This window comes from Pelecanus crispus, chromosome 3 (assembly GCF_030463565.1).
Source record: "Pelecanus crispus isolate bPelCri1 chromosome 3, bPelCri1.pri, whole genome shotgun sequence".
Lineage (NCBI taxonomy): Eukaryota > Metazoa > Chordata > Aves > Pelecaniformes > Pelecanidae > Pelecanus > Pelecanus crispus.
The window spans coordinates 110,136,078-110,163,453 of NC_134645.1; the positions used below are offsets into that span (position 1 = coordinate 110,136,078).

General features: G+C 39.0%; 1 protein-coding gene across 2 annotated transcripts; it reads left to right on the forward strand.

The window, feature by feature from the left end:
• The first annotated feature begins 6,743 nt into the window (after positions 1-6,743).
• Positions 6,744-25,535, forward strand: ACP1 (acid phosphatase 1). Of its 2 annotated transcripts, none has more exons than XM_075707023.1 (6): positions 6,744-6,799; positions 15,732-15,805; positions 15,917-16,030; positions 20,568-20,629; positions 22,220-22,325; positions 23,236-25,535. In XM_075707023.1, the coding sequence occupies exons 1-6, from the start codon at positions 6,757-6,759 to the stop codon at positions 23,311-23,313; spliced, it is 477 nt and encodes a 158-aa protein (XP_075563138.1). In that variant the 5' UTR covers positions 6,744-6,756; the 3' UTR covers positions 23,314-25,535. The 2 variants fall into 2 exon arrangements, with proteins under 2 accessions (XP_075563138.1, XP_075563139.1); XM_075707024.1 differs by lacking the exon at positions 15,917-16,030 and adding an exon at positions 16,086-16,199.
• The last annotated feature ends 1,841 nt before the right edge of the window (positions 25,536-27,376 follow it).

Below are 27,376 nucleotides of genomic sequence, written 5' to 3' on the forward strand. Positions count from 1 at the left end.
GCCCCTCACTACAAGAAAGACATTGACATGCTGGAGCGTGTTCAGAGAAGGGCAACAAGGCTGGCGAAGGGTCTGGAGCACAGACCTTATGAGGAGCGGCTGAGGGAACTGGGGATTGTTTAGCCTAGAGAAGAGGAGGCTGAGGGGAGACCTTATCGCTCTCTACAACTACCTGAAAGGAGGTTGTAGTGAGGTGGGTGTTGGTCTCTTCTCCCAAGTAGCTAGCGATAGGACAAGAGGAAATGGCCTCAGGCTGTGTCAGGGGAGATTTAGATTGGATATTAGGAAAAATTTCTTCACGGAAAGGGTAGTCAAGCATTGGAACAGGCTGCCCAGAGAGGTGGTGGAGTCCCCATCCCTGGAAGTGTTCAAAAAACAGGTAGATGTGGCACTTTGGGACATGGTTTAGTAGGCATGGTGGTGTTAGGTTGATGGCTGGACTGATGATCTTAGAGGTCCTTTCCAATCTTAATGATTCCTAGTTTTTACTTTCATGATAAATAATCCAGCCACCAAGCCAGGAAACATGAATTTGCTACTCTACCCTTAATTGGTTTAGTGCTGGACTTGGTAATGTTAGGTTAATGGTTGGACTGGATGATCTTAAAGGTCTTTTCCAGCCTAAACGATTCTATGATTCTATGTTTCCATCAGTCTCCCTCCATTTACTACTTCCAACACTTTAAGCCAAAGGTAGACAGCAAAGCAGCCCAGGTCAATGAAAAGTCAAGAAAATGTCTCTGGAGTCCAAGGAAATAGTGGTAGAAGTTGAAAAGGAACCTGAAGGAAAAGGATAGAATAAAATAATGGCAATAGCCACCCCCTTTAGTTGAGACCCAGCAGGCTCCTGCTGTCAGAGCCTGAGCTCCATGTTCCTGGTTTTGGAGCCAACATCAACAAGCAGATACTGTTTCCTTGAGACTCCAAGAAGCATGACAGAGGTAAGTCTCAGAACATGCATTTTGATCATCCTGCTGTAAAGGACTAATGGTACGGCAAAAAGGAGTCTCGGAAAGCAGCAGCAGGGAATGAGAAAGTAGCAATTATTGACAGAGAGGTTCATGCCAGTTGTGCATGTTGTACAATTCTGCCATAGGCTGAAGAACAGCAAGGGAGACAGAAGACAACAGAAAATACATCAGTGTAAGGCAATGGAAGCAAAGTTGAAAAGGAGAAAACAGGGTTTCTCTGTACAGTGGAGCCTTACACTAATCGCATGCATTTCTACCATGCTTCTCATCACTTGGATTCCTGAAGTTTTACCAATTTGCGCACAGTACTGTTCCTCAACAAGCTTGGTGTCAGTAGTTGGTGCTGTACCAGAGATAGTAAGAGTTGTGGCAGGGTACTTCAGCAGGAAGCACGTGGCCTTGCAAAGTCACAGCTGAGCCGCACTAACACTGAAAGACTCTAATGTGTGTCTTCACAACCCTGAAGGTTTTTGTACTGTGAATTAACGTAACTACTCTTTCCTCCTTCCTCACCCTGGCTAACAAGATGTTTACTGGATGGTATTGCATTAAGAAGCTGGCGCTGGTGGCAGTGGGGGAGGGAGAACAGAGAAGAAAGGTCTGCAGAACCTGCACCCTTCAGCATACAGAAAACAAGGAGTTGGACATATTTTAAGGTTTACCTAAGACAGATGGAAATATAAGAACAATCTGATTTTTCTTCTCAAATGCTGCATTGGGAGGAAGTAAAATGGTGCTTAAAAATAAAGCTGAAAATTAAAACCCACCACTCTTATCCATGTTAAAAACAGACTGATTTTCCTTGTTTAATCTGCAATAACCTGCTGAAGTTAAATGTTGACAACAGCCTGTGCACAGGAAAAACCTCATGAGCATACTAAAGTTACAATTAAATTCAGCCTTCAAGAACGCAAATATGAAAAAAGAATGTCACATAACAGAAGACAGCACCTTCTCTAAAAGGAAAATAGCTCAACTACTGTATTTCTCAAAGAAGAAAATTTCATGGACATTTCTATCACTACATAAAGCTAAGACATTTACAGTGTTTTGAAGTTTTTTTTATTGAATTGAGGATAGGGCTATAATAAGAATTCATTCTTGAATTTATGAAGCTTACATTTCCAAAATTACATATACATATTTATATATTTAAATCACAGTAATTTGAGGGGGAAAAAATTACAAATGCCATTTCAAAGATTAGTATGTCTGAAAACCTGTTTGGAATCTTGCATTGCATCTGTATGCTTATTTCAAGACAGCTAAGAAGTCAGACAACGACGACGAGAAATCCAGTCTTCCACACTTGGATTTTGGTATGCAAATACACAGTATGAAGTCAACCCAAAACCTACAGAATCGTAAGTCTTTATTCAAAAAAGAACCACCTCAAACGCAGAAGCCTCTCCATTGGTAGAAATTAATGGAGATAGAAAGTGGTTTTTTTCCTTTGTTCTCATCTCTGTAAGCCTGTGGGGTTTTTTTTGGTGTGGTTTTTTTGGTGGTTTTTTTTTTGTTTGATGGGGTTTTTTTTTGTTTTAATATATTTCTGTAAGTTATGGAAAACAGAATACCTCTGAAGATAACTCAAAGGAAGCCAGTATTATTGGAAGCATGTAACTGTGGTAACTCTGAACCTGGAGAGGGAAACTGCCCCCCCTGCCCCAGCCTGCACCTGTATGACTCTTACCGTTAGCTGGTGTTCCAAAGCAAATTGCTCTTTGCAGCCTTTATAAGCACCTAACTTTGGTTTAGTGCCTTCTGCTATGACTTTTTTTAAAGGAGAAAACTTCTCCTTCCTGGTCAAGTTTTTAGGCTGTTGTCCTCTAAGCACAGGGATTTTGTAAACTCAAGCTTACAAAGATACAAACTGAGCTGCTAGCCAATGACCTTTCAAAATTTATTTGAAATGCAGTAATTACATAAAATAACACATCCAAAAACAAGCTTAGCCTCTGCACAGGCTATCTGAATAAATTAAATTCTATGAAATGTGATAAAAGTATTTATGCCTGTTAGCTATGTCAGTGTGTCAATATTGTCATGTATGGTGTCCAAAAGCATACAAGGCTTTTGGTCAGCTGCTAGTGTTGGCAAGCTGCCTTTTCAGATTTTGCTACCAATTATGTATGCACTTCTAGACCATGGGAGCTCAATACTTTTCATATGGAATATCCATTTTGTTAAAGGTAAAAAAACCCCACAACACAAAACCCCCGATGCCCGCAGTTTCATTGTGTGCATATTTTTTTATTACTGTTCTCAACAAAGAGGAAAAAACTAATCCAAACACAAAATGTACCACTTGTTAACTTAATGGGATATCAGTCCTCAACCTCACTTTGAACTATTAACTACCTCCTTGAGAAAAGTCAAGGAATTTGAAAAAACCCTGTAACATCCACATTTTCAAAAGCATTTCACGAGTTGGGCTCCCAGCAGTTTTTGTATTGAAGTCAGCTTGGAGGAAATTCTAAACAGACATGCTGAATTTCCTCTCATCTCCTAGAAGGATGAACTTTCTGATGACAGTTGGAATATATGAGGATAAAATGATACTGGCATAGCCGAACAAGGCACTTTAAAGAAAAATGTGTTCCCTTTGTACATGCAGGATGTTTCAACTAGGTCAGGTCTCCTTATTTCTAAGGAACTGTGGCTTGTGAAGACAGTCCCTACCTGCATGAGGTACAGCTGAATCAGAGGATTTCTTCCAAAAACTACCGTTCAACTGCACGGGAGGCAGAGCAGTGGAACACCTGTAGCTAAGCAACTTCAAAAATCCTTGTAACTTTTAGCAATGACAAGGACACTAAAATCCTGAGTCCACAGTTCTACAACGGAGTTGCAGCCTTTGCAATAGGAGAAGGGATAAACACAGAGGGCACGGGGAAGAAATTGTTCTGTTTGTACAAAGATAGTCAGAAAACAGCATTTTCAAGAATACAGAGACAGTGGTATGCTCTACAACAAGAGCCAAAGGCAGAGTTACCTTGGGGGTTGTTTGAGACTAACAAGTGAGCTCTTCCAAGAATTTGTACTACAAGAATTGCAAGCTTTTGCTCAAAACACGCCACCACACCTATCTACTCTGCCACCCAAGCCCGCAGAAGCTGTCTACCTGAAACCCTTTTAGCAAGTCTTTCATATACACCTACTGTAATATGTTTGATGTGTAAACAGTTGGTACCAAAGCGGTTGGGTGCTGCCCACCAAGCCAGATAAGTAGCACGACCGAAGCTAAGTGAAAGCTAGGAATTCAGTTCTGCCTGTCTCTCCTTATGGCAATACAAGAGTTAGTATGATATGTGAAATTTAGACATGGGGGTAAGGGGAGAATCCCAAAGGGAATCCCAACTTTGGCTTGCTAACTCTATTTTAATTGCAAAGAATACGCTTCAAGGCAATCCAAGGAGGTAAACAAAGTACATTGATCTTTACACAAGAAGGCTTTAACTAAAACAAAGCTGTGCTTTTAAGAACAAAATCCTAAAACCCATCTTGTTTATCTTCTCACCAGGGACAGAAGCATAATGAGAACAAAAAATGTGACAGACTACAACCCCAGTGTACACTACACAATAACTCTGTATGCTACAGAAATAAACCAAATGAAAAACTGTTTGGGCACCTTAGCAAAATACAGACTTCAGCTATTTCCTGCAGAAAATATTTAACACTTCTATCAGTAAAACTGACATTATCATTCTGTCCCTCTCACTTCGCCATTTCATTTCAGGTCCCAATTGCCTATGTGCACCGGTCAAATCTGAGAAGTTACTAATTCCCACAATGAATAATTTCTACAATTAATCACACAAGAAACACTTCTTCAAACTAAAAGGAATAAAGAACATTTAAAAAAACCAAAACAAACCTCAAGAAGTATAAGTGCTTAATATTTATTAATCAAGAGCTTGAAGAGTTCTACCTAAGCTCTTACATTGTCTTGTTCACAATAGTGCTTCTCTCCCACAGTCATACAGCCTATTCTTCATAGCAGCCTTGTATTACAGGCTCTTTTACAATGATGTAATGGATGTTTAAAAAAACCCTAAAATATAGAGCGCTTATCACATCAGAAATAGTAATTCTTGGTGGTGAGAAACCACAGTGCCCAGGTTATACAACATGGCAGTGCTATGCACGAGAATTACACAACAGACTCATCTCGCCCTTCTCCCCTTTGCCGAGGCCACATCTGGTAACTGAGCAGTGCCACGGCCCCCTTCCAGAGCCACCACCTTGCTCTCCTGACACCTGCGAGCAGACCCGTGCGACAGCAGAGTGCTGCAGTGCACAAGGAGGGGAATGCTCTGTAGAGAACAAATGTTTCTGACTGCCAATCATTTCCACTGCAAAGTAAAAGAAATAAGTATTAAAAAATGCAGTTGTACAACTGCATTTATGAAAAAAGTGATGCATGCAGGCCAGCATATGAAGCTGCATAAAAGGAAACGTGCTATTTGTTCTATTCCACAGAAAATATGCTATATATAAGCTTTTCAGGTTATAATGGTCATCACTTTCATTTGAAAGTCGAAGATTTAGCACAAAATTTAGAATCCAGCATTTGTATTTAACCTCCAAAGTGCTGCATTTTGACTGAAAAACAAGGCAAACAAGTCTTAAAAGCAGCAGAGGAATCCAGTCCCGGCCACACCCTGCCATCGCAGGGCCTGCGGCCAGCGTTACAAAACCCAGCCAGGTACATGGGGTATCCCAACAGATGAGGGCAGGTACAAAAAAAAGTACTCAAGCTCTTCTGGAAAACGAAGAGCATGTGCGCTCAACTTCACCTGGTGAAGGTTGGCCTGGTGAGGCCAACACCGTATTTGACACTTCTTAAATTTGTACTTGAAGGATGCACCGCACGCCGCAACGTCGGGCGAAAAGGCAAATTAATGGAAAAACTAAACGTTGCTCCTCGTGTAAGAGCACGTTTGCTTAGTCTGCGGTGGGAGCCTGGCCGGCACCCACGGCGGCCGGCACCCACGGCGGCCGGCACCCACGGCGGCCGGCACCCACGGCGGCCGGCACCCACGGCGGCCGGCACCCACGGCGGCCGGCACCCACGGCGGCCGGCACCCACGGCGGCCCGCCAAGGGCGGCCTGGCCTCGCAGCGCCCCGAGCCCTTCTATGTGGCTGCTGCAGCCACAGGGGATGTGGGCGGCTTCCTGCCCCCCGCCGTGCCCGCCCCAGCGGCTCGCCGGACAGACGGCTGCCAGCCCGGGAGAAGAAGGAGGAGGCGGAGGCGGCGGCCACGACGGAGCGTACCACCACCGCCGCCGCCGCCGCCTCAGCGGGAGAAGCCCCGACGGCGGCTGAGGAGGGCCGAGAGCCCCCCGCCGCGGTTCCCCCGCTGAGGCACCCGCCTGCCCCCCGCGGGGATACTCACTCCTGCCCGGGCCGGGCCGCCCCCGCTGCGCTGCGCCTCGCCTCACTTCTCCTCGCCGCCGCCGCACTGGGCCGCGCCGGGGCGGCCCCGCCGAGCCGCGCACCTGCCGCAGGTGAGGCGGGCGGGGCCGGGGCGCCCGCCAACCGCCTGCCCGCCCGCCGCCCCCGCGCACGCGTGCGGCGCCGTCCCCTGTCCCGTCCCGTCCCGTCCCGCCCCCCGGCGCATACACTTGTGCTTGGCAGAGTTTCACGGTTCGCCTTTTTTTCCTCAAATCAGGCGAAAAATGTAGCCGTCTGTAACGGCCGGTGCCGTAAAGCGAGACGCAGGCGGCGCGACAGCCGGGAAGGTCCCCTCCCCGGGTGGCTGGTCGGCCCCGAGCGAAGATGGCGGCGGGGGAGGTGAAGTCGGTGCTCTTCGTGTGCCTGGGTGAGCGGGGCGAAGGGAGAGGCGGGTCTTCTCCCGGCCTCCTCCCGCCGCGCTCCGGTCGGGGGCACCGGGCGGGGGTGTCGGGAGCGCGGTGAGGCGGGGGGGGCTGCCGGGGGAGCGGTCCCGCCCGCGGGGTGGCGGCTGGGCCTGCCCCGGTGGCCGCAGGCGTCCCGCCCGAGGGTGGCTCTGTGGGTGTCTGCCTTCCCGGGGAGGGCCGGAGTAGTAGCTGAGAGGGGAGGCAGAAAGCAGTACTCATCTCCTCCCCGTTTGCGGTAGGTCGAAGTAATCGGTAGGAAATAACCGTGAAATCCAGTATTGGTAAACGCGAAGGTTGTGTGTGGGGAAGAGCGGCTCCTAAATACGCGTAAACCAGCGTGAGCTCTGAATTAACTGCTGCTGCTCAGGAGCAGCGCTGAGTGGTGGTTGTGCACAGCTTTCTGGAACGCGCTGCTCAGCGCTTAGCTTCTCCAACGTTAAGGAGGGAATGGAGAACACACCAGCAAGTGTCCTGGCGATACCTGTCTGCAGTGGTACCTTGCAGACGTGGTTTGCAGTTCTGGGCACCTGACATTAAAAAGGGAGAGAAAACGGTGAAAAGAATGACTTAACTCTTTGTGAGAAGAGGGGAAATACGTTAGGACTTGAAGGAAGAAAAAGAACTTGGTGGAGGTGATTTTGATCCATCAAATTATGGCCATCATGAAAAGGAGTGAAAAGAATGATACTTTTTTGAAGGGCTACCTAAATGAAGAACTAGGAAACTTTAAAAAAAAAAAAAAATCTTCTATGTGTTTAAGTTGTGAATCTCATGTCATGAGAAGCCATGGAAAACAGAAGTGTAAATGGGATGAGAAAGGGTTTGGATGCTTTCCTGAAGCTTAAGACAGTTGATTACTGATAAACAAGATGATGATCTGCATCCTCACAACCAACAAATTGCTAAACTGACTACATGGATTACAGAGCTGTGTCCCATTTTGTATTTTCTCTAAACATCTGCTTCTGCTGGTTTTTGGGAGTAACAAGCTAGATGGCTCTTTGCTCTGATCTGGGAGGGCTTTTAACATTTTCTGTTTCCTTACAATCTTACCTATGTGCTGAGGGTTGATCCCTGTGAATCCCTGGCATTTTGCCAGTTCTGTTACAAAACCATTGCTTAATTTTTTTTTTTTTTGCTATCTGCTTTTCTGTTGTAATAGGAGAAATGCAGATTAATTGAATAGCAAAACAAGAGGTTAGATTTGTGAAATACGTTCTGATGTTTACCTTAGAGTAAAATCAGCCCCTAATAATAATATAGGAAAAACATTCTTTAGTAAGGGATTATCAGTTGCTGTATGTTTGGGAGCCAGTGGCCTAGACAAACATTTTTGTATAAAAACATCTAATTAATATGCATCCTTCTTTCCAAACACTGTGTTCTAAGGGCAACAGTAGTCTTCATGAAACAGTTCATATGTATCTATGGGTCTGTAAGCCTACAGTGGTGATTTGCGCTGTAACAAGTTCCTAATCCAGTTGAGTCTCTGAGGAACTGTTGTTAGTGGAAAATAATATAATAATTTAGGTGTGGAGTGAAATTATTAATATTAAACTTGAGGAAAGGGTGAACAAGTCAGGACCTATGTTAATGCAATGGATTTTTTTTTAAACAAATGTTGTAAATACCTTTTACATTTCCTGTTCTATGTTACTGTGTTATAAAAAAAATAACCATAATGGTATGTGGCATGTGACACAAAATCTAGTTGACATGACAAGCACTTCTTTTTTCCAGTCAAATATATACTCTTTTCAGTTACGTTTTGAAGGCAACTGGTTTCTTCTTCCTGCTTTAAGTTTGCTTAATTTTTTTGTTTTTAGTCTTGAAGAGTGATACTTACGCCTTAATAGATTTTTTTTCCCCCCTAAATTTTATTAGAAATAATAACCTATGGTTATTGCAGAAACAAGTACCAAACAGATTTCTAGAACTGCATTTGTCTGTAGTATTCCGTGCTGGTTAACGAAGCACATTAATTCTGAAGTTTGCTCCATTTGGTGAGAGCTGATCCCCGAAAGGACAAGCCTTCATGAAAAATTACATTTTCTTTCTACATTATTTTGAAAGAAACCTATTACTGAAATATGTATTGGCTGCGTTGTTTGTAATGAGATAAGCAGATATTAATTACGCAACCAAACACAATCTAGTTAATGTGCATAACTATGTGAGTGATAAGGGTTCCTCGTCACTGAGAAATAAATGAAGCACCCAGCAATATATGTAATTGCAATATATAAAAAGGTACCGGGAAAGAATTTGTTTTCATTTAAGGCAAAGAAATAATTAAAACTGGAGGTGAACCATATTGCAGTTTGCTCTTTTTACACTTACGTAGCTCATCTAATTAATGGTCGAGCTCCAGAAATGAGCTTAATATGATGCTGTGTTACATAAGTCAGCCTCTTTCTCTCTGATGACTTGTCCATTATAACATAACAAGCTGCATGGGCATCTTAGACTAGGCACTGGTTTACTGATCTCCTCCATGTGTGGAGGAACAGTTGTAAGTCAGGTGGACAGTAAGCAAAGTGGTTTTGGCTGGGTACTCAGAAAATTGGTCCTTGTTATGAACCACTGAGTATGAGTATTGCTATCAGAGATCTAGACTGCATAAAATAATTTCTAAAATGACAATTAATTTAGGGTATGAGGAAATTAGTTTACAGTTACAGAGAGTTTTGAGTTTCCTAGTTCAGTTGTCACAATCCATTATATGCATTTACATATAGTCAAATACAAGGTTTTGTGGGACCAAATGCCATTTGTAGCTGCAGAATGGGAAAGCAATAGGTTGGATAAGACATTGAAGAAGTCATGGAAAACAGCTGCTGTAATGAGGGTTCTTAGCAAGCTGACAAAAAGAAATAATGCAATTTTTTGGATAAAGAAGAGAATGTTAGATAAATGTTAGGAAAATACCTTTCTTGTGTGCAGCACTGGTAAGATAGCTGTAAGAATGCAATGCCTTATTTAATCTGTGCTTCAGAATGATGCAGAAGTACTACAGAGTTTAAAGCATGGTTGTGAAAGTGATCTTGGAATTGGAAAATAAGGTGAAGACGTATGCTTAAAAAACATAGAATCATAGAATGCTTTGGGTTGGAAGGGACCTTGAGAGATCATCGAGCCCAACCCCCCTGCAGTGAGCGGGGATTGAACCTGTGAACTTGGCGTTATTAGCATGGAGAGTCTAATTGTTGTGAGTAGGTGCTTCTGTGTTGAAAACTTTTATTTTTGCTAGGGAACCTTTAGGTTGCTGAGAACAGCATGTTCCAGTAGTTTATAACTCAGTATAATTAATCTTGCTGCAGGGAAAGATTTTTAAAATGTGAGCATTCAGCTAATTAGCTGATGTTTTGACTGCCATGAATCCTGGAAAGTCATATTGCTATTGACATCAATTATATCAACTAAACCTTGACTGGCTAGGGACTTCGAAACCTAGTGCTCCTGTAGACATCCCCATTTAGATGTCGAGCCAAAACTGAGTTCTGCTTAGACATATATACATACACACATGTACTAATTGTCGACTTCTGAGAGAAATACCACTGTGTGTTGGTAGCGGGGGGATGTATGGAAGTTAGATGATGTCATTTAGGTAACTATATACTTAGGTGTTTCAGATAAAGAGTGTAAGTATTCAATGAAATTGACTGTGAATGGAAAGGCCAGGGAATTGGGACTAAAATCACAGCTTTGAATGGTTCCTTACAAAGCTAATGGGATGCTGAATGTGACAAGATAGGCTTAACTGGAAAAAACTAGGAATTGTGATGAAGTTCAGATGGGAATTTGAGTACAGAATGGAATAGAGTGAGTAGGAAGTTTTAAGCCCTTGCTTATGAAGGGGTCCTGATGGATGATGCAGATGATACTGGAAAGCAGTATTACAGTCACTCAGATGAACTGACCATGCATGGAAAGATAAGTAGAGTTAAAAGCAGGTTTTTAAATGTGAGAGGATGAAAGCTAATAAAACTTCAGTCACAAACAACAGACAGAAAAACGAAGAAGAGAAAAGCATCTCTTTGCATTTGGGGAAGGTCTTAAAGAGTTAGAGAGCTGAACAAGGAACAAAAAAGATACAAAAACGATTGAGAGAATAGATGATTAGATCAACAGCACCTAGAGATGAGCTATGGACCTGAGCATGAGATGGATTCCAGTTGCCTTTCGTATCAGTAGAAGCAACACTTCCATTTCTGTATGGGAATGGGTCAAAGATTAATGCAGAGACTGGAGTAAGAACTCGCAAAGTAAGCTTTGGCTTAGAGAACCATCAGTGGAGACTTCGTCCCTAGAAAATGAGCACGACTCTGTAAGTGATCAACAAATGGTTCCAGTACTGATTCTGTGATTGAAATTTAAGTCTCTTATCCTTGAATCATTGTATTTGGAGATGTTTGTAGTATTTATTTCAATGGGCAGACTCTGGGTACCTTGGGTACTAGTTTTCTATGATTGAAAATGTCACTACAACTTGAAGAGCTTGGAATCTAAAAGATGAAGGGAGAAGATGGAGATTCAGAGAACTTTAATGCTGTTCCCTTCTACATAAAAAGAGCATGATCAGATCAGTCAGAAGCACAACAAAGGAGAAAGGAACACCAGAGGAGGATAGGTAGCAAAGATAAGGTGTCGGCAACATTTAAGGAAAATACGGTTCAAGTGCAAAGAGAAAGGTGATCTCCCTATGAATCTTTTTGGGAGATTTCCCCCTTCATTCCCCAATTATGGCTGTCAATCCATAACTTAGGAAATACTGTGCATCTGTGAGGAACCTCAGCAAAGCCTGGGAAGACAGATGGGAGATGTAAAACTGGATATGAAATTGACAGAAATTATAGTGGGAAAGGGACAATGACTGGAAAACAAGGATTGAAGTTTGCATATGTGAATGAGATAAGATAGGGCATTAACGATGAGATGAACGATAGCAGTCACAAGGGGTAGCATGGGTAAACAGTTGGTTAGGATGAAAATAATATTGTAGAGTATGCGGAGAAAAGAGCTTCTGTTCAGTCAGTTCTGGGATTCTGTCCACAGTCCTCAAGAATAGATTTGAATGGTGATTGCAGTTCTGTAATAGTGTTAATACCTCCAGTAATATCTGGAATGTGTCATCATGGAAGACATTAATTTTTAAGTCACAAACTAGGCTATGTGTTTGTTTCAAGAAGAATATAACTGCAGTTTCTAGTTATCGCTAGAGTGGTAGTTAATATCTTTAATCAGTCAGTGATCATGGTGCCATTCATGACAATATGTGATATGATACTATCAAAGATGGTATTTATGGCATTTATTTTAAGTAGCGAGCAGGTTATAGAAAAGTGAAAATTTGGAACAAGTCATTCAATCCAGGTAAAGCACAAGGTTAATCAAATAGAAAAAGATATGAAGGATTTATTTCAAAAGTACCATTTAGAAATTCTAGGAGCTATTTAATGAATTAGTAGGACCAATAGTATTAATCATTGCTTATTACTGAAATTTTGAGTGTAGTGATGAAACTTACTGTTCACGCACATGCATGGGATCACTCATACAGAGGAAAAATACTGTACAGGAAGAAGTGGATGGCCTCAACAACTGGTGTGATGGAAACAGAATGTAATAGTTAAATAGTTAAAGGTCACCCATTTGAAACAACAGAGAAAGAGAGGGAATGAACAAATTAGAAGTAGGGGATTATGATTGCAAAGTTGATACTCATGAAGGAGTCAGATGTGATTGTAGAAGTCATCGCAGGTTATTTTCAAAAAAGCTATGTAAATATTTAAGGCTTTTTTTTTCTTTTATAAAACAAATTGGTAAAAACTTTTCCTGCAGTGTAGTCTGTGGTTTTATTTGTCAGTATTCAAGAAAAATAAATTCAAATTTGAACAAGTGTAGAGTTGGCTTAACTGGAGTGTTTAGATAAGGGTCAGTTATTTTCATGAGGAGACTGAGAGCTTGGTTTGTTTAGTTTAGCACAGCTATATTTGACAAGGGTTCTGCATCTGTTGAAGGAAAGAAAGGTTTTTAAGATAGACAGTGATGTTAACCAAGATCAGATGAGCATAGACTTCCAAGAATAAGTATTAAGTGGGAATTGGAAGGTTTCTGGCTACCACAGGAAATGAGTATCTGGAATAGCCTTTTAAGATAGACGATGCTTTTTAAAAGAGAGCTTGATGTGTTTGTAAGAGAAGTGATGCTGTATATGCCTGCAATCTCAAAGGATTGGGCTCATTGATTATGAAGGTTCTTTTCTGTCTCATGTATGTTATCATGTTCCCTCTGTTTCCTATTAAAATTATATTGTTTAATGCTTTACTTGCTTGTTCAATTAAAGAAGTGAGATTTGTTTTTTATTATCATATTCTTCAACATTGTTATAATTAATAAGTACTAACGTGTTTTCTCACTGACTTCATAAATAAAACCAACTTTTTGCTGCTTTGTTTTTCTTCCAAGACTGACTTGGTTTCTCTGCTTGGAATAAACTAGTTCAAACAAAGGAAATAGTATGCTTTCCCCTGGGAAAAGATCTACTGCCATCAAAATTCACTTAATGTTTCAGCAAGATCAGTTTCTCAGTGGTTAGCCAGTTCCTTTTGCCCATTTAGTGATTTGATGTTCTCTAAATCTTTGACAACAAATTTGTGTTACTTCAGTGGTTCTCTTCCCACTTTGGGTTGGTTTTTTTTATAGTTGGCATGATTGGCAGCAAGTTATTAAATGCCCAGATCTTTCTCTTTAGCGGTGAAGTATCTACCTTGATATTTTGTTTGAAAATATAGGCATGAAAATGAGGCCAAGTGCCTGATCTGAAAATTTCTTTTTGCTGCCGGAAATTTAGCTTTGTTCATGGGCATTTCATATTTTTTAGTTTGAGATTTGGAAAGAATTTAACCAGTAGTAGAAGAGTGATTTATTTAAAGGTATAGAAATGAGTGTTGCCGTTTGTGATATTTTATACTTATCTGCTCAAAAGCCAGTGATGAGCAAAGCCATACATTCTCTTTGATGGAAAGTGAAGAATTGTTTGTATGATTTATTTTGCATCTGGGTGACGTATCAAATATTATGAATATCCATCTAGTTACTGAGAATTTCTGAAGGATGAAAAGGTAGAGTTCAAGTAATAGTTGAACAGACTTTTAGTTGTTGTTGAGGTTTTTCATTTTTTTCAAAGAATGTGTATTTTTGCATGCATGTTTGAGAGGTCTGCCTTAGATGGTTAACTTAATTGCAGTTTCAGCAGTGGAGCAAAAATGCTGTAGATCCATTATTTTTTGTTTTTAACGGGGCACTATCTCATCATTGAGATAGGTTCTTACTGAAAATAAGGTCAGATCAAGTGGCTAGTGCAGTTGGAGGCCACTGGAAGGGAAGAGTGAAAACGTATTTATATACTTAAGTACCTTAATTGCTTGTTGGCTGATTGAGAGCACTTCAGCTTTGCCACCAGTTATGTTTTGCTTCCTTATCCTCTACACTTTGGACCAAAAGAAAAATTGGAAAATTTCTTTTCCTGAGGTGTTTTGAGAGCTTGTGTAAGCGATTTCTTTTTGGGTGTTTTGGAAGTGGTATCTGGAAGGTGCTCTTGACGAGGGTTCAGTTTGACCTGCAGTGACTCCACTGCATTGGTCATTTCTACTACAGGTTGTTCAGCCGTTTCACTACGTTGGTTCCACAGTGGTGGTGGTTGTGTTTTGGAATTGTCCAAAAGTTTTTGTTAACAGGTATGTAGTAATGTAAATATTTCAGGCAAATATTCATGATTCTCTAGTAAAGACTTAGTTGAAATTTGCCAGTGTGTAGGAAGATTTGAAGATAAAGATGATTTGCTGCCATTTAAATTCTGTAATTTTGCCTGGTCTTCTGTCATCACGGCTTCTTTGTGGAGGAAAAGAGCAGTGTGCTTACACAATACTCCTTCTGTTTATTTTAATAAGTTATGCCGTCATATAATAACACGCATTTCAAGAGACTGATGGATAATGTAGAATCATAGGATGGTTTGGGTGGGAAGGGACCTTCAAAGATCAGCTAGTCCAGCCCCCCTGCCATGGGCAGGACATCTTTCACTAGATCAGGTTGCTCAAAGCTCCATCCGACCTGACCTTGAATACTTCCAATGATGGGGCATCCCTAGCTTCTCTGGGCAACCTGTTCCAGCGTCTCACCACCCTCATCGTAAAAAAATTTCTTTCTTGTGTCCAATACAAATCTACCCTCTTTCAGTTTAAAACCGTTGCCCTTTGTCCTGTCACTACAACCCCCTTTATATATTGAAAGGCTGCAATAAGATCTCAGTAAGATCTCCCCAGTCCTCTTTTCCAGGTTGTAGAACCCCAGTTCTCATTCGGAGGTGTGAGAATTCCAGCCCTCTGATCATTTTTGTGGCCCTCTGAACCCGCTCCAGCAGGTCCGTGTCTTTCCTGTGCTGAGGGCTCCAGAGCTGGATGCAGCGCTCCAGGTGGGGTCTCACCAGAGCAGAGTAGAGCAGCAGAATCGCCTCCCAGCGAGACCTGCTGGCCACGCTTCTTTTGATGCAGCCCAGGGTACGATTGGCTTTCTGGGCTATTAGCACACGTTGCTGGCTCATATCCAATTTTTCACCCACTGGTATCCCCAAGTCCTTCTCCTCAGGGTTGCTTTTAATCCCTTCCTCCCCCAGTCTGTATTGATACTGGAGATTGCCTCAGCCCAGATGCAGGACTCGGGGTCTCCACCCTTGCAGAATCTCTTGGGTTATATAATAACAGAAGCAAACCACATTCTACCTAAGTAAATAAAAATCTTTAATTTGATCTGTGCTGACAAATCCATACAGTTATTGATTTTTTTGTTTTTAATTGTCTGAAATTTCACTTTAATCTCCTGTTTCTATAGGAAACATTTGTCGCTCTCCAATAGCTGAAGCAGTTTTTAGAAAACTTGTAACTGATGAAAAACTTGAAAATAAGGTAAGCTATTTATTTCTCTTCCTGCCTAAGAAATAACTGCCTTGTAGCCAGTTAGTAGAAATATAAGCAGTGAGAAAGGAAACATAAAAATATAAATTTGTTTTTCTGTAGTGGAGGATAGACAGTGCAGCGACATCTACCTATGAAATAGGAAGCCCTCCTGACTATCGAGGACAGACTTGCATGAAGAAGCATGGCATTACCATGAATCATATTGCCAGGCAGGTACTGTACTTTCATTTTCTTTAAATATGTGTATGTATTTGTTTTGTTGTTGCAGTGGATGACAGACAGTGCTGCTGTTTCAGACTGGAACGTGGGGCGCTCCCCAGATGCAAGGGCTTTAAGCTGTCTAAGAAATCATGGCATTGAGACAGCACATAGAGCACGGCAGGTAGAAGAGAGTATATTTTCGTTCTTCTTCATACCCATGCTTTGTTTAGCCCTAACCATTACAATCACAGAGTTCATTTGACCAATGCATGGTTAAGCATCAAGTAATAAATACTATGTGCAACTCTTCTAGTTGAGGTTAGTGCATTTCTGGTTGTTAAGCTTCATTGGAAATATAAATAGGAAGCATTGGAGCAGTTTCTGCATTACAGAAAAATCCTGCCTTCAAATGTGTAGTATTTTGGGCATTTTTCTAAAGCTTTTTTTAATACTTATTTTTAAAAATGGACTTACTGTAGTAATCTGTGATGTTTCTTTCAGCAAGGAATTGTATTTTTATTTAGCAGCTCCAAAAACAAGTAGAATACCTGTTCACCCATCACAGAAAGCTTTTGCTCTTGCATGAAGGTCTTTTAAAAAAATTTAGAATGCTAAAACCCAAGACTGGGTAGCACGGTTGCTGGTAACTTCAGAGGAAAACGTGCCCTTGAAGTATTCTTAAGTCAAAGACAGGTTTGTCACTTAGTGAAATCCTCCAAGTTTTACCAAAACTCATCTCAAGTTTTCATTAACAAAAGAATGTGTATTTCCATGCTGCATTCCAGAGAGATCATAAATAAATGTGTCTGCATCTATTTAAATCATTCAGACGCTCAAATAAATGCACATAACTTACTTCAGTTAACTGTGCTCTGGGTATAAGAGACTCCTTTAGGGCTTGACCTTTACTGAGCTTGAGTTTATGCCACTAGTTCTTGTACTGACAAAAAGATGAAGTAGTCTTGTCATTATCTTCCATTTCCGTTCCCTTCAGAATTTTACTAGACCTTACTAAGGTCATACTTACTTTCTTCAAAGACTATATGTTTAGTTTTTTAACTTTTTAAAATAAATTCCCTCAATTAGTCAGTTGTCCCCTGCTGACCTTTCCTAATGCTAATCTCTGTTATATAATAAGACAAACAGGATTGAACACAACATTGTTTCAGATTTTCAGTGTTTTACCATCAGAATAATTGACAGAAAAAATCCGTTGCAATCTTTTCCTGTTACATGTTCTGGATTTATTATTTATCAGTGCTTACAAACAGCATTATTTATCATTATGCAAGCTAAGTGGTACTCAAACAGTCAGTGTTCAGTCACAGCAGTGTAACGTGTTTGTATTCTTAAAAGATAAGCCTTGGAAACTTGAGAATTGTTCTTTGGTTCTGCTGACTAGAGTGGTTTATGAGCAGTTAAACTAAAGCAAAGCATCCAAAACCAGTTGATTCTCTGCCTTGAAACAAATCTATACATCCTCCTTTGGCAGAGAGGGAATGAAAACACTTTAATGAAGAAATTTGCTTATACATTCGTGCAAATGAAGAGATTTTTAAAGTAGAAGAGCCTAAAATGTTACGTATACAGGGAGAGGAAATTAACAAGAATGAGACAACAAAATGAAAGACTAACAGGATGAAAATTTGTCTAACACATCCTGGTAGAGGCAGTTTCTTTTTTAAAGAAAATTTTCAAATCCCAGAACTACAGGTAACTGTTCATTTTGCACTGATGTTAAGGACTCAACAGTGTAGAATAGGACTTTTCAGAGTGGTCGGGTTAGTACAAGTGCAAGTGTATTTGTTTCACTACTAGAGACAAACTCAAGGATAGAATTTTGTGTATGACTTGTTTCAGAACAGATTAAGAAAGATTTAATACAGGAGCTGCAGAAATAGGAGGGATTTGTCTTCTGTTGCCTTTGAAATACTGTCATAAGATGACTACCTCATGCAATTATCCTCTTCACTCCTGTGGAAAACTGTTACCCACCCAGTGAAAGGCAGTTTCTCTCATGTAATTATGATAATCGTGGATTGTATCTTTTTTTATTCAAAACTGACATAAATGCTACAAGAATGATTTATGTAAGAGAAAATGTTAAATTGGTTACATCCTACCATTGTATACAGTGATCATTTAAGTGAATTTTAAGTGAAAAGTGAAGTATAAAAATAAATATATATATTTATATATAAAATAAAGTTTGTTAATGTTTTAGCTGATGGTAGGTTGCTGTATGTTTATGCATACAGCATTGAAATTCTTTATGCTGTTAGTCTTCATGCACAAAACAGATAGGTATTAATCAGTTTCACTTTTATTCATGCTGAGGCCAGTAAATTGATTTCTGTATGAGTCATACTGTGCATTTGCCTTAAATATGAAATTGAGATTAGAGGAAGGTTGTATTAAACACTGTTTCACAACTGGATAAATTTAAGGACTACTGCATCTCTGGGTTTTGGACAGAGAAAAGGAGATTTCCCTTCTGTAAACAAAGGGAAACGTATAACGAATAAGTTGGAATGATGATGTGTTTCTCTATTGATGGTCTTTCATAATGGTTATATGCATTTTTTTAATGTAAAGTTATTGTCTGTGTAGTTCCATCCAGTGTTGACTATTTGAGCTCTCCACTACTCTTCTCAAAATGTACATAAATTTTCATGTGCTCAATTTCTTCCCCCAAAGTACTAGTTTTCATTATTTTGAGGAATATAGTCAGTTCACTGGAGTTTGCTCAATTAAGCTTTTGGAGTTTGCTCAATTAAGCTCTTTGTATCTGATATCCCTTTAGGGCTTAAGAGCACAAGCCAACGAGTAATCTTGTTTTTAGGGCTGCATTTGTGTCTGTGTTAGTGCTGATTTGTAGGATAATAACTGTCAAGTTGTCAAGTACACTGAGAGAGTGGGAAGTGTGGAAGGTGTGTTTTTCCTTTTCACTGTTTTTTATTTTATTCTTACATATGTCCGTACTACAAAGAAATCTATGCCCACATATTTTCACAGGGGCTGTGTTTAGCTGTGTAGAGCAACCAGAAGCAGCTTGTAGAAGTAGTGCTTACAGTTGCCAGGAAAACAGAGCTATTTCCACTGCAAAAATATTTTTGTAGGTCAAAGGCACTGCATGAATACAGCAAATATTTTTACAGTGAAAATAAACAAGTCTGCATTAGTTTTCACCATTAACCCTTTCTTTTTGAATGCTCCCACACACACACCTCACCCTCCCCTCCAATTCTCCTTGTGTGGAATGTTTGATTTATGGCTTTAATCTGGTGATAATTTCTATAGATCTTTTCTTACTTGCTGTTATGGGAGCTTAATCAGTGTCTATCTACTGTTTACACAAAAAATAAGTGGTTTTTTGCTATGTACATTTTTTTTTTAAATATGTAAAATAATTTGTACAGGTTAAAACTCTGACTTCTAGAATAATATGTTTTGCCTTTTTGTCTGTTTACTTGCTTACTCACTTCTCTAGCCCATCCTTCCCAGAGATGCCTACCAAGAAAACTTGTACTGAACAAACTTTCCAAGTTTCTTGGTTACGATACTACACATAGGACTATGTGTGAAATGCAGTCTTAATGTGAACTCACTATAGATTTTATTCCATTTATTCATCCTCATTATTGACACTTGGTTCAGGTATCTTACAGTAGCATACTGTGCATTGTGGAGTCTGGGAAGATTTTACCCTAAGCTAAGGCTTAAATGTAAACTAACATTAAATGTAAACTAACATAATTATACTGGTAAAACTCTACAGCCATCCTTATTCCAATACAGATAACATGAGTACTTAAGTTAGTGGTTTATCTGCAATGTTTGCCTACCCAAGTCGGAACTTGGATCTCTGAATTTAGTTAGTATTGATGTTTAGGAGTCAGTAAGCTACAGGAAAGAAAAAGAAAGGATGGTATGATGGTAGGAAGACATACAATAGATCCCAGTTTTTTCTCACATCATATCATGATTTTTTTGAACTTATATGTCCTAAATTACTATGCATGCATTTATTTTTAAGAGATTGTAACTCATACCATCATACTTCAGCTTAGAATTTCACTTGGTATCTTTTTCTGTGTAGTGACAAATTTCTGGATTGGAAGTATTGCAACTGATTCCAGGTCACCTACATTTTTGTTTTCCTATGAGGAAAGTAATTTGTCTACATTTTTATTGCATGGTTTCTATGACTGGAAACCTGCTTTAGTTTTAGTAATTGGAAAGCATTAGAAATGTCACTTGTAATGATGTTTCTAAGTTGATGCATGAGATGTTTTAAAAAAAAAGAGTATTGGTAAAATAGCTAACTTGGGTTTTTTTGTGGAAAACTTGCAGAAATGGATAAATAATCATGGCAGAGTATATTTAAAATGCCTTAAACTATTATAAAAGTTGATAAAGCTACACAGTTTTATTCTTCCCACCTGTGTCTCTTTTAATAAATCAGAACTACAAAATTTGAAAATACTTTTTTCCCCTTTTTATAAATCAAAACCAGTTTGTAGGCTAAAGCACATATTTTTAATTGCAGGTTACTAAAGATGATTTCCAGACCTTTGATTATATACTATGTATGGATGAGAGCAATCTAAGGTAATGTATGAAGAAACAGAACAAATTCATATGGATTACTTGTAGTGATGTCTCATAAATCACTTTGAAGACAGATGTGACATTTTACTGCTTAGCTTGTCTTGGGTTTTTTGGGGGGTTTGGGGTTTTTTTGTATGTGTGTGTGAATGATATCCTAATAGATAGATTCTTTACTTCTGATATGCTTAATGAGCTACAATTCAATGGTTTGTTTGTGTGATACATGCCACTCAAGGATTAAGGACGTGGAAATTTAGTATACTTTGTGCTATAGATATGCAGCTGATGTCTGTATAGTTAAGAATGAGGATGTACTGTCTTTCGATCAAAGTGATCTGTTTTTCTGATTGCATGGGATCTAAAATACACTGTGGAAACTTGGAAGGGGTTAAATATGGTGTGGGTTTTTTCATTTTTAATAGGAATAGGATGAGCTCTGAGATAAGTAAGGTGGTTAGCGGGGGGAAATCTTGTTTGTTACTGTTAGCTCTGTTCTAATTAAGTGCATCTTTGAGGCAATTTATGCTTAAGAAAGATTTGGTGAAGTAGCTGCCTAGTGTGAAAATTTGGGCATCATTAGCAAAATTTCTACTTAATTACATGTTGTTGATTGGGGTTAAAGGGCTGAGCTGTAGTAAACTACCAAGTGTCAAAGTGTAAGGACTGTTACTTTTAAAGTTAGTTAAAAAAACCCAAAACCACCACAACCAACAACAAAACAAAACCCAAATAAAATCCTATTAGTAGCACGTAAAGACTTTTAGAAGCAGCACCACTTAACTGAAAGAAGTACCATTTTCTTGAATTTTCTAGAATGTTTTGAATGACCTGTCTTAACACATCCTGCATGAATGAAGGGTGTATAACACTTGGCCTGATTGCAGTGTGTCAGGCAAAGACATGACTAGGCTTACTTCTATTTTCACTTGAATTCTTAAATGAAGACTTAGTTCTGTATTAACAATTTATATGATATGAGCTGTAAAATAGTATGTTTTATCAATGGGAGGCAATGTAGAAGAAAGAGGACATGACAACTGATGAAATGTTATAGCATGTCAAAGGGAAGACAGGACTTGCTCACTGATTTACCATTTTCTGTTAACTGAATGTAGTAGGACTTCACATGAGTTAGAGGCAGTATTGAGAGATCTTGCAGCATACCAATTTAAAACTGTGGTTTTGAAAAGATGGGAGAAGTTTACTCATACTTCTGGAAAAATATCTAGATAATTTTCATTATTTTGGTTCAATACAAACTAAAGGTGGATATTGAAAGTGCTACTGATTGATTTGAGGAAGAAGTTGATGAACTTACTGTTACAAAGTTAAGCCTTAGGTCGAGTGCCTGACTGCTTTTTTATGCTCTGAATTAAGTTTATGTATATGTCGTCCATACTCAATTAAAAAAACCCCACACAACAAGAAAAAAAACGAACACAGGCAGCAGTATAGAGTCTACAGAATTGACTGAGTCCGGATGCATATTATTTTCCTGCATTCTCTAGAAACAGTCATGAGCATCTCGAGCTGATGCCAAAAAAGTTCTGAAGAAAAATTAATGGGAAAATTTTATTTTCTCTTTTACAGAGATCTGAAAAGGAAAAGCAACCAAGTTAAAGACTGCAAGGCCAAAATTGAACTACTTGGAACTTACGATCCACAGAAACAACTTATCATTGAAGATCCATACTATGTATGTGTAAGAAATTCTCTGGGTGGCTTGATTAAAAATTGTGTCAGTATAGTATATAACCTTTCCAGATCCCACAGTTGGCATGTGACATATAATCTGATGTTATATAAAGCCAAGTGTAAACATATTTTTTTAAAATGACTTAACAAAACAATATAAATTCATGGGATAGGAAAGGAAAACACGTCTTTATGCTTGTAGCGATTATTTAAATTTAAATAATGTAATGCACCTATATTTTCAGTCTTGGGTGAAGCCCTGGTTGCTCAGCCTCCTTGGCTGAGCAAAAGCCAAAGACTTTTGTCCATGTCCAAAGACATGGACAGGGATGGTCAAAGAAGTTGAGTAATATCAGCCAAGAGCAATCAATTAGATTAAGATTCTTCGGTTTAGGAAAGAGAAGTGGACGAAGATGCAGTAGGGTTCTATAAAATCATGGTATCATGGGAGAAGGTGAGTGAATAAGGAATTGCTGTTCATTACCCAAGAAGTAGAGAATATCAAGTGGCATTAGTGGGAAGTGGGTTCAAAACAAAAATAGGTGTGTTTAGGTTTTTTCCCACACAGTGCTTCATTTAACTGTGAAACTCAACATGCCAGGTTACCAGGAATGTAAAGAAAAAAAGACAAGGCTTGTAAGGGCTCAAAAAGTGAATGGAAGAAATACGTGAAGGACAGTTCATCCAGGACTGTTGAGTACAAAGTCACAGTGTTTGGCTGTGGAAATTCCTTAGCTGCAGGTAGTTCAAATTAGGGAGAAATACGCAAAAACTGCCATGAAGTATTTGTACTGTTCTTATTTTTCCCCAGTGTCAGTTATTTGCCATTCCTGACAGCGGGAAACTGCAAAAATTTTATGTTTGAGTCAGTATTGCTGTTCTTACATTCTTCTTCCTCTGTTCTTTTCTAGGGGAATGAAAAGGACTTTGAAACTGTTTACGAGCAGTGTGTTAGATGCTGTAAAGCATTTTTGGAGAAGTGTCACTAATGCTTCATCATTTTATTTCTAAAAGAAAATAATTAGCTTCTCCTGAAATACGTAAGGTTTACTTGATTGATGTATGTAAATTGTAAAATTATGCCTCAGTAGGTTCAAAACTTTTTCAGTTTAATTTTATATTTTAGCTTTTCTGTCATCTAATTAAAAAACACAGAAACGTTTAAATTGGGTTAGGTAATCAACCATTTTGTCACACATCAATGTAATAATAAAGTATATCATTCAGAATAAATTGATCTGTAAACTCTTCCAGTGCTTTCTCAAAGCACTGCAAAAGTAATGTCTTCTTTCTTTATGTGCTGTACTAACTAAACTGAGGTCTTCTCAATGTGCCCTTAGTGAGTTAATTTAAAGCAACTTTCAGTGGGAGTCTGCGAGGCAGTAGTTCATGTATGGTAACTTAGGCATGTCATCCTAGTACTATTAGACAGCCTTTGGACTGAAACTGTTTCGTATTGAGCCTGCTAGACTAAAAGAACTGCCTGCCCCCAGACAGACATTGCTCTTCGCGCTATTTCAAAGCTTAAGCGAGCAAAACCTCTGTGTGTGTCATCAGGATCCTGTGAAAATGGGTTTTTATATCAGTTTAAATGTTCAGTTATTCAAAGAAGAAATAATTTTTGTTCTAGTAGACTTTTATACTAATTAAGATGAACTCAGTTCAGAAATAGTGATTGATGTTAACTGGACTTCTCTGGCTAGTCTTCCTTCGGTCTTTTGGTCAATTCCTAGCACACTGATACAAGTACGTGTAACATAGCATTTACTTTGAGGACAAAACAAGTCAGCTTAAAAGCCTAAATGTGAAATGTACATTTGGTATCTCATAGTAGTAAAATACTCAAATCCATGCAATATAATCAATGAGAAATGTGCTGTAATCCCAGTTCCTGTGCGGGTGACAGTATTTTCAGATTTACTCAGAAGAATGGATAGCCTGTTAAAAGTGTGCTCTGAGAGTATAGTTCAACCTGAAGACAGGCCATCTGTAATATAATACAAAGGTAACAGAAGGCCAGGAAGTAGTAAGTTCTGCTCTTGGACAAAAATGGAATGCTTTGTAAAAATCCATGCCTGTTTGTCTGAACATCACCTTTCATTTCTGCCCTAGAAACGTAAATGTACTGAGATCAGTAATTGTAACTGATACCATGATAATTTCCCTATTTTGAATAATACCAACATTGGTATGAACTAGCTTTACCACATTAGCTGTAAAACTGGATTTGTAAAACTTTTTCTTATTTATTTAGCCTTGTTTTTGCCTCTTTCTGCCTTCCAAACTAGTAGAGTAGCCTCTGTATTTGTCACCCACTCTCCCTTCTGGGAGAGGGATGCATTTCGATAGAGGACCCTGTTATTCCTGGGGTGGGGAGGAATCCTGGTATCACTCTGCATATTCTGCAGCCTGGACAACGGGGATTAAGTTTCCGGGGACTCGTACTGTAGGACAGCTGTGCCTGTGTTAATGAGGTTCCTGTTTTGTGCTAAAATTTCAGACAGAAAACTTAAGAACCTGCTTACAAAAAGGCAAGTGGTAGATGGAACACTTAAATACAGAAATCAAGATCTTTGTGCATTATTGCATTACCAATAGTTTTGACTTTTAAAGAACAAGCTACAAATTCGCAAGTTAATAGCTGTTTTACTTCAGGGACAAAAAGTAATATATATAACATTGCAGGTCAGATCAAGCACTGACTCTGGAAAAAATCATTTTCCATTTCTTTTATGAATGCTTTGACAAAATAAATGAGGGAAAATGATGTGCAGTTAAGGACAAACCACCTCAAATGTGGTTTTATGCACTAACCTCAGAAGTGGAAGTATTTAGGTGTAATCTAGTGTTACTATCTGCCAGAATGACCATTTAAAATATTCTGGTGAAAGTAAAATAACTCAGAAGATTGAGAATGCGATGGCTTGTGCTTTCCCATTCATGGATGAGTAGGAATTGAACCTATAGTTCAATTTTACCTATTAAAGTTAAGATTTAAAAGTCTTAAATCTTTATCTTTGAGCTGCTGGGGTAACAGAGAGGAGATAAAAACGGTATGGTTGTTTACCTTCACTAGGCTTAGGAATCTAGTAGTAAGCTTATACCTAAGACTAAATAAAAAAAATCTGCTATCATATAGTTGTATCTTCTGTCAAAGCATGCTCACTTCTGCTAAATCTAGAGAAAACTTCCATGGGATTAATTTACTTACATTAATTTATTAAGTCATTAAATAAACTATTATTTTCCTTTTACAAGGAAATTTTCTAGAAAGTTTTTATTTAACCAGATTTCAGGTGTCCTACTACAAAAAGAAAGATTTATACTCATTTAAACTCCCATGTTAAGTAATATGCTGTGATCTGATTTCAGTCAGTGGAACCACAGAGAAGCACAGAGTTCCACCCACATGTTTACTGCAGATGAGCAGCTAAGTGAATCCCGTAGCAGTAGATTCCTTTAACTACCAAGTTTTCGGTATACGTGTATTCCTTCCATTGAGAAATGAAACTTTAGCATTTAGTGACCATGGAAAGCAAATACAAAATAGGTACTTCTCCCTTACTAAATACAGCCATGTTCTAGGATGGGATTTTTGTACTTCGTCCATTCTTTTTCTTTTTTCTTCTGAAGAGCTATATGCTGAAGGCTGTTAAGCGTGAATTTCAAGAATCCCAGCTCCTAGCTATTTCTCAGGGTGGGGGAAGGGTGTTTGGTTTTGTTTTTACATTTTGTGGTTTCAGTTGAGGATAAAGTGGAAGCTAAATGCCAATATTAAGATGAAAGTACCTGAGGTTCATCTACAGATCACACATAAACATTTTCTTCCTGTTTGAGCTATTTTCTTGTGACAACTGGATTTAATATCTGATTTAAGGAAGAAAGGGAAGTGGGTATCGAGGCTTCTTGAGTAAGCGTTCACTGACTCAAAAGTTTTATGATACTAAAATGGTTTATTGGACATTTAATGATTACATTGCTTGCAGTATCATGAATAGACTGCAGATTTTTTTGGAAAAAAAACCCAAACAACTGTTTGTCATAAAAAAAGATTCAAATTTATAATGCTACAGAGACTTGGAGCAGCCTTGTGGTCTGGGCATTTTGTGGGACTGGAACACAGATCTGTCCATCCTCACAAATCCACAGAGTGCCCAAATTACTGGACTTCTCTGAGGTGGGTGTACCTTTCTTTCTTACTCTACCAAACTCTTACTGGAAAGAGGTTTAAGTGTGGATAAATGATAGTAGCCGGAAGATAGCTCATTTATCAAATTCTGAATTCAGTGAACAGAAAGCAAACTGAGGACAACTTAATACCAAACACTTTATTACTTACGCTTGTTATTTACAGTATTTACATATTGCACGTTCGCTGGAATGTTTTATACATTTATTATATAAAGTAAATTAATGGCAGCTTGTGTTTGTGTACAAAATCCATGCTCCACTGTTCCAAAAAATAAGTCTACTTGGAATTACGTTCCTGTTTGTCATGCAGTTTGTACTCCTAGGGTACAATGTGACCCCAATGCAAGTCTGTTTTAACCAAACTTTTAAAAAATTGCATAAGCATGAAGGATATCAAGTGACCACAACTACTGTGGAGCAGATCTTTAGTAGTTCTAGATATACAAACAAACATTCCTTAAAATTGTAGAATTAAGCAATAGAACATCAATTTTCTTGGTGAAATATTTGTGTTTACATAATTTTTGGCAGCATTACACATCGGTTGTAAAGTGTGTTTTTAAGTATGGAGCATCAAGTACTACTGGCAGTTATGCTACTGTAAAGAATGTCAATCTGCAAACCATTGACGACATACAAAATGCATGTTAAAAGAATTATGGGAAGTAGTCTGTCAATCTGCAAAAATAAATCTCTTGTTCACAATGGAATATGTTATAAAGGTAATAAGTTCTATTTCCCTGTTGGTTTCCAAGGCACTTCTCTTGGTTCTTGGTGTTTCTTTTCATGGTAATAACATCTGGTGGATTAAAAGAAAGAAGAAAATTGCGTTTCATCATTTTTATACTTGCGTACATGTGT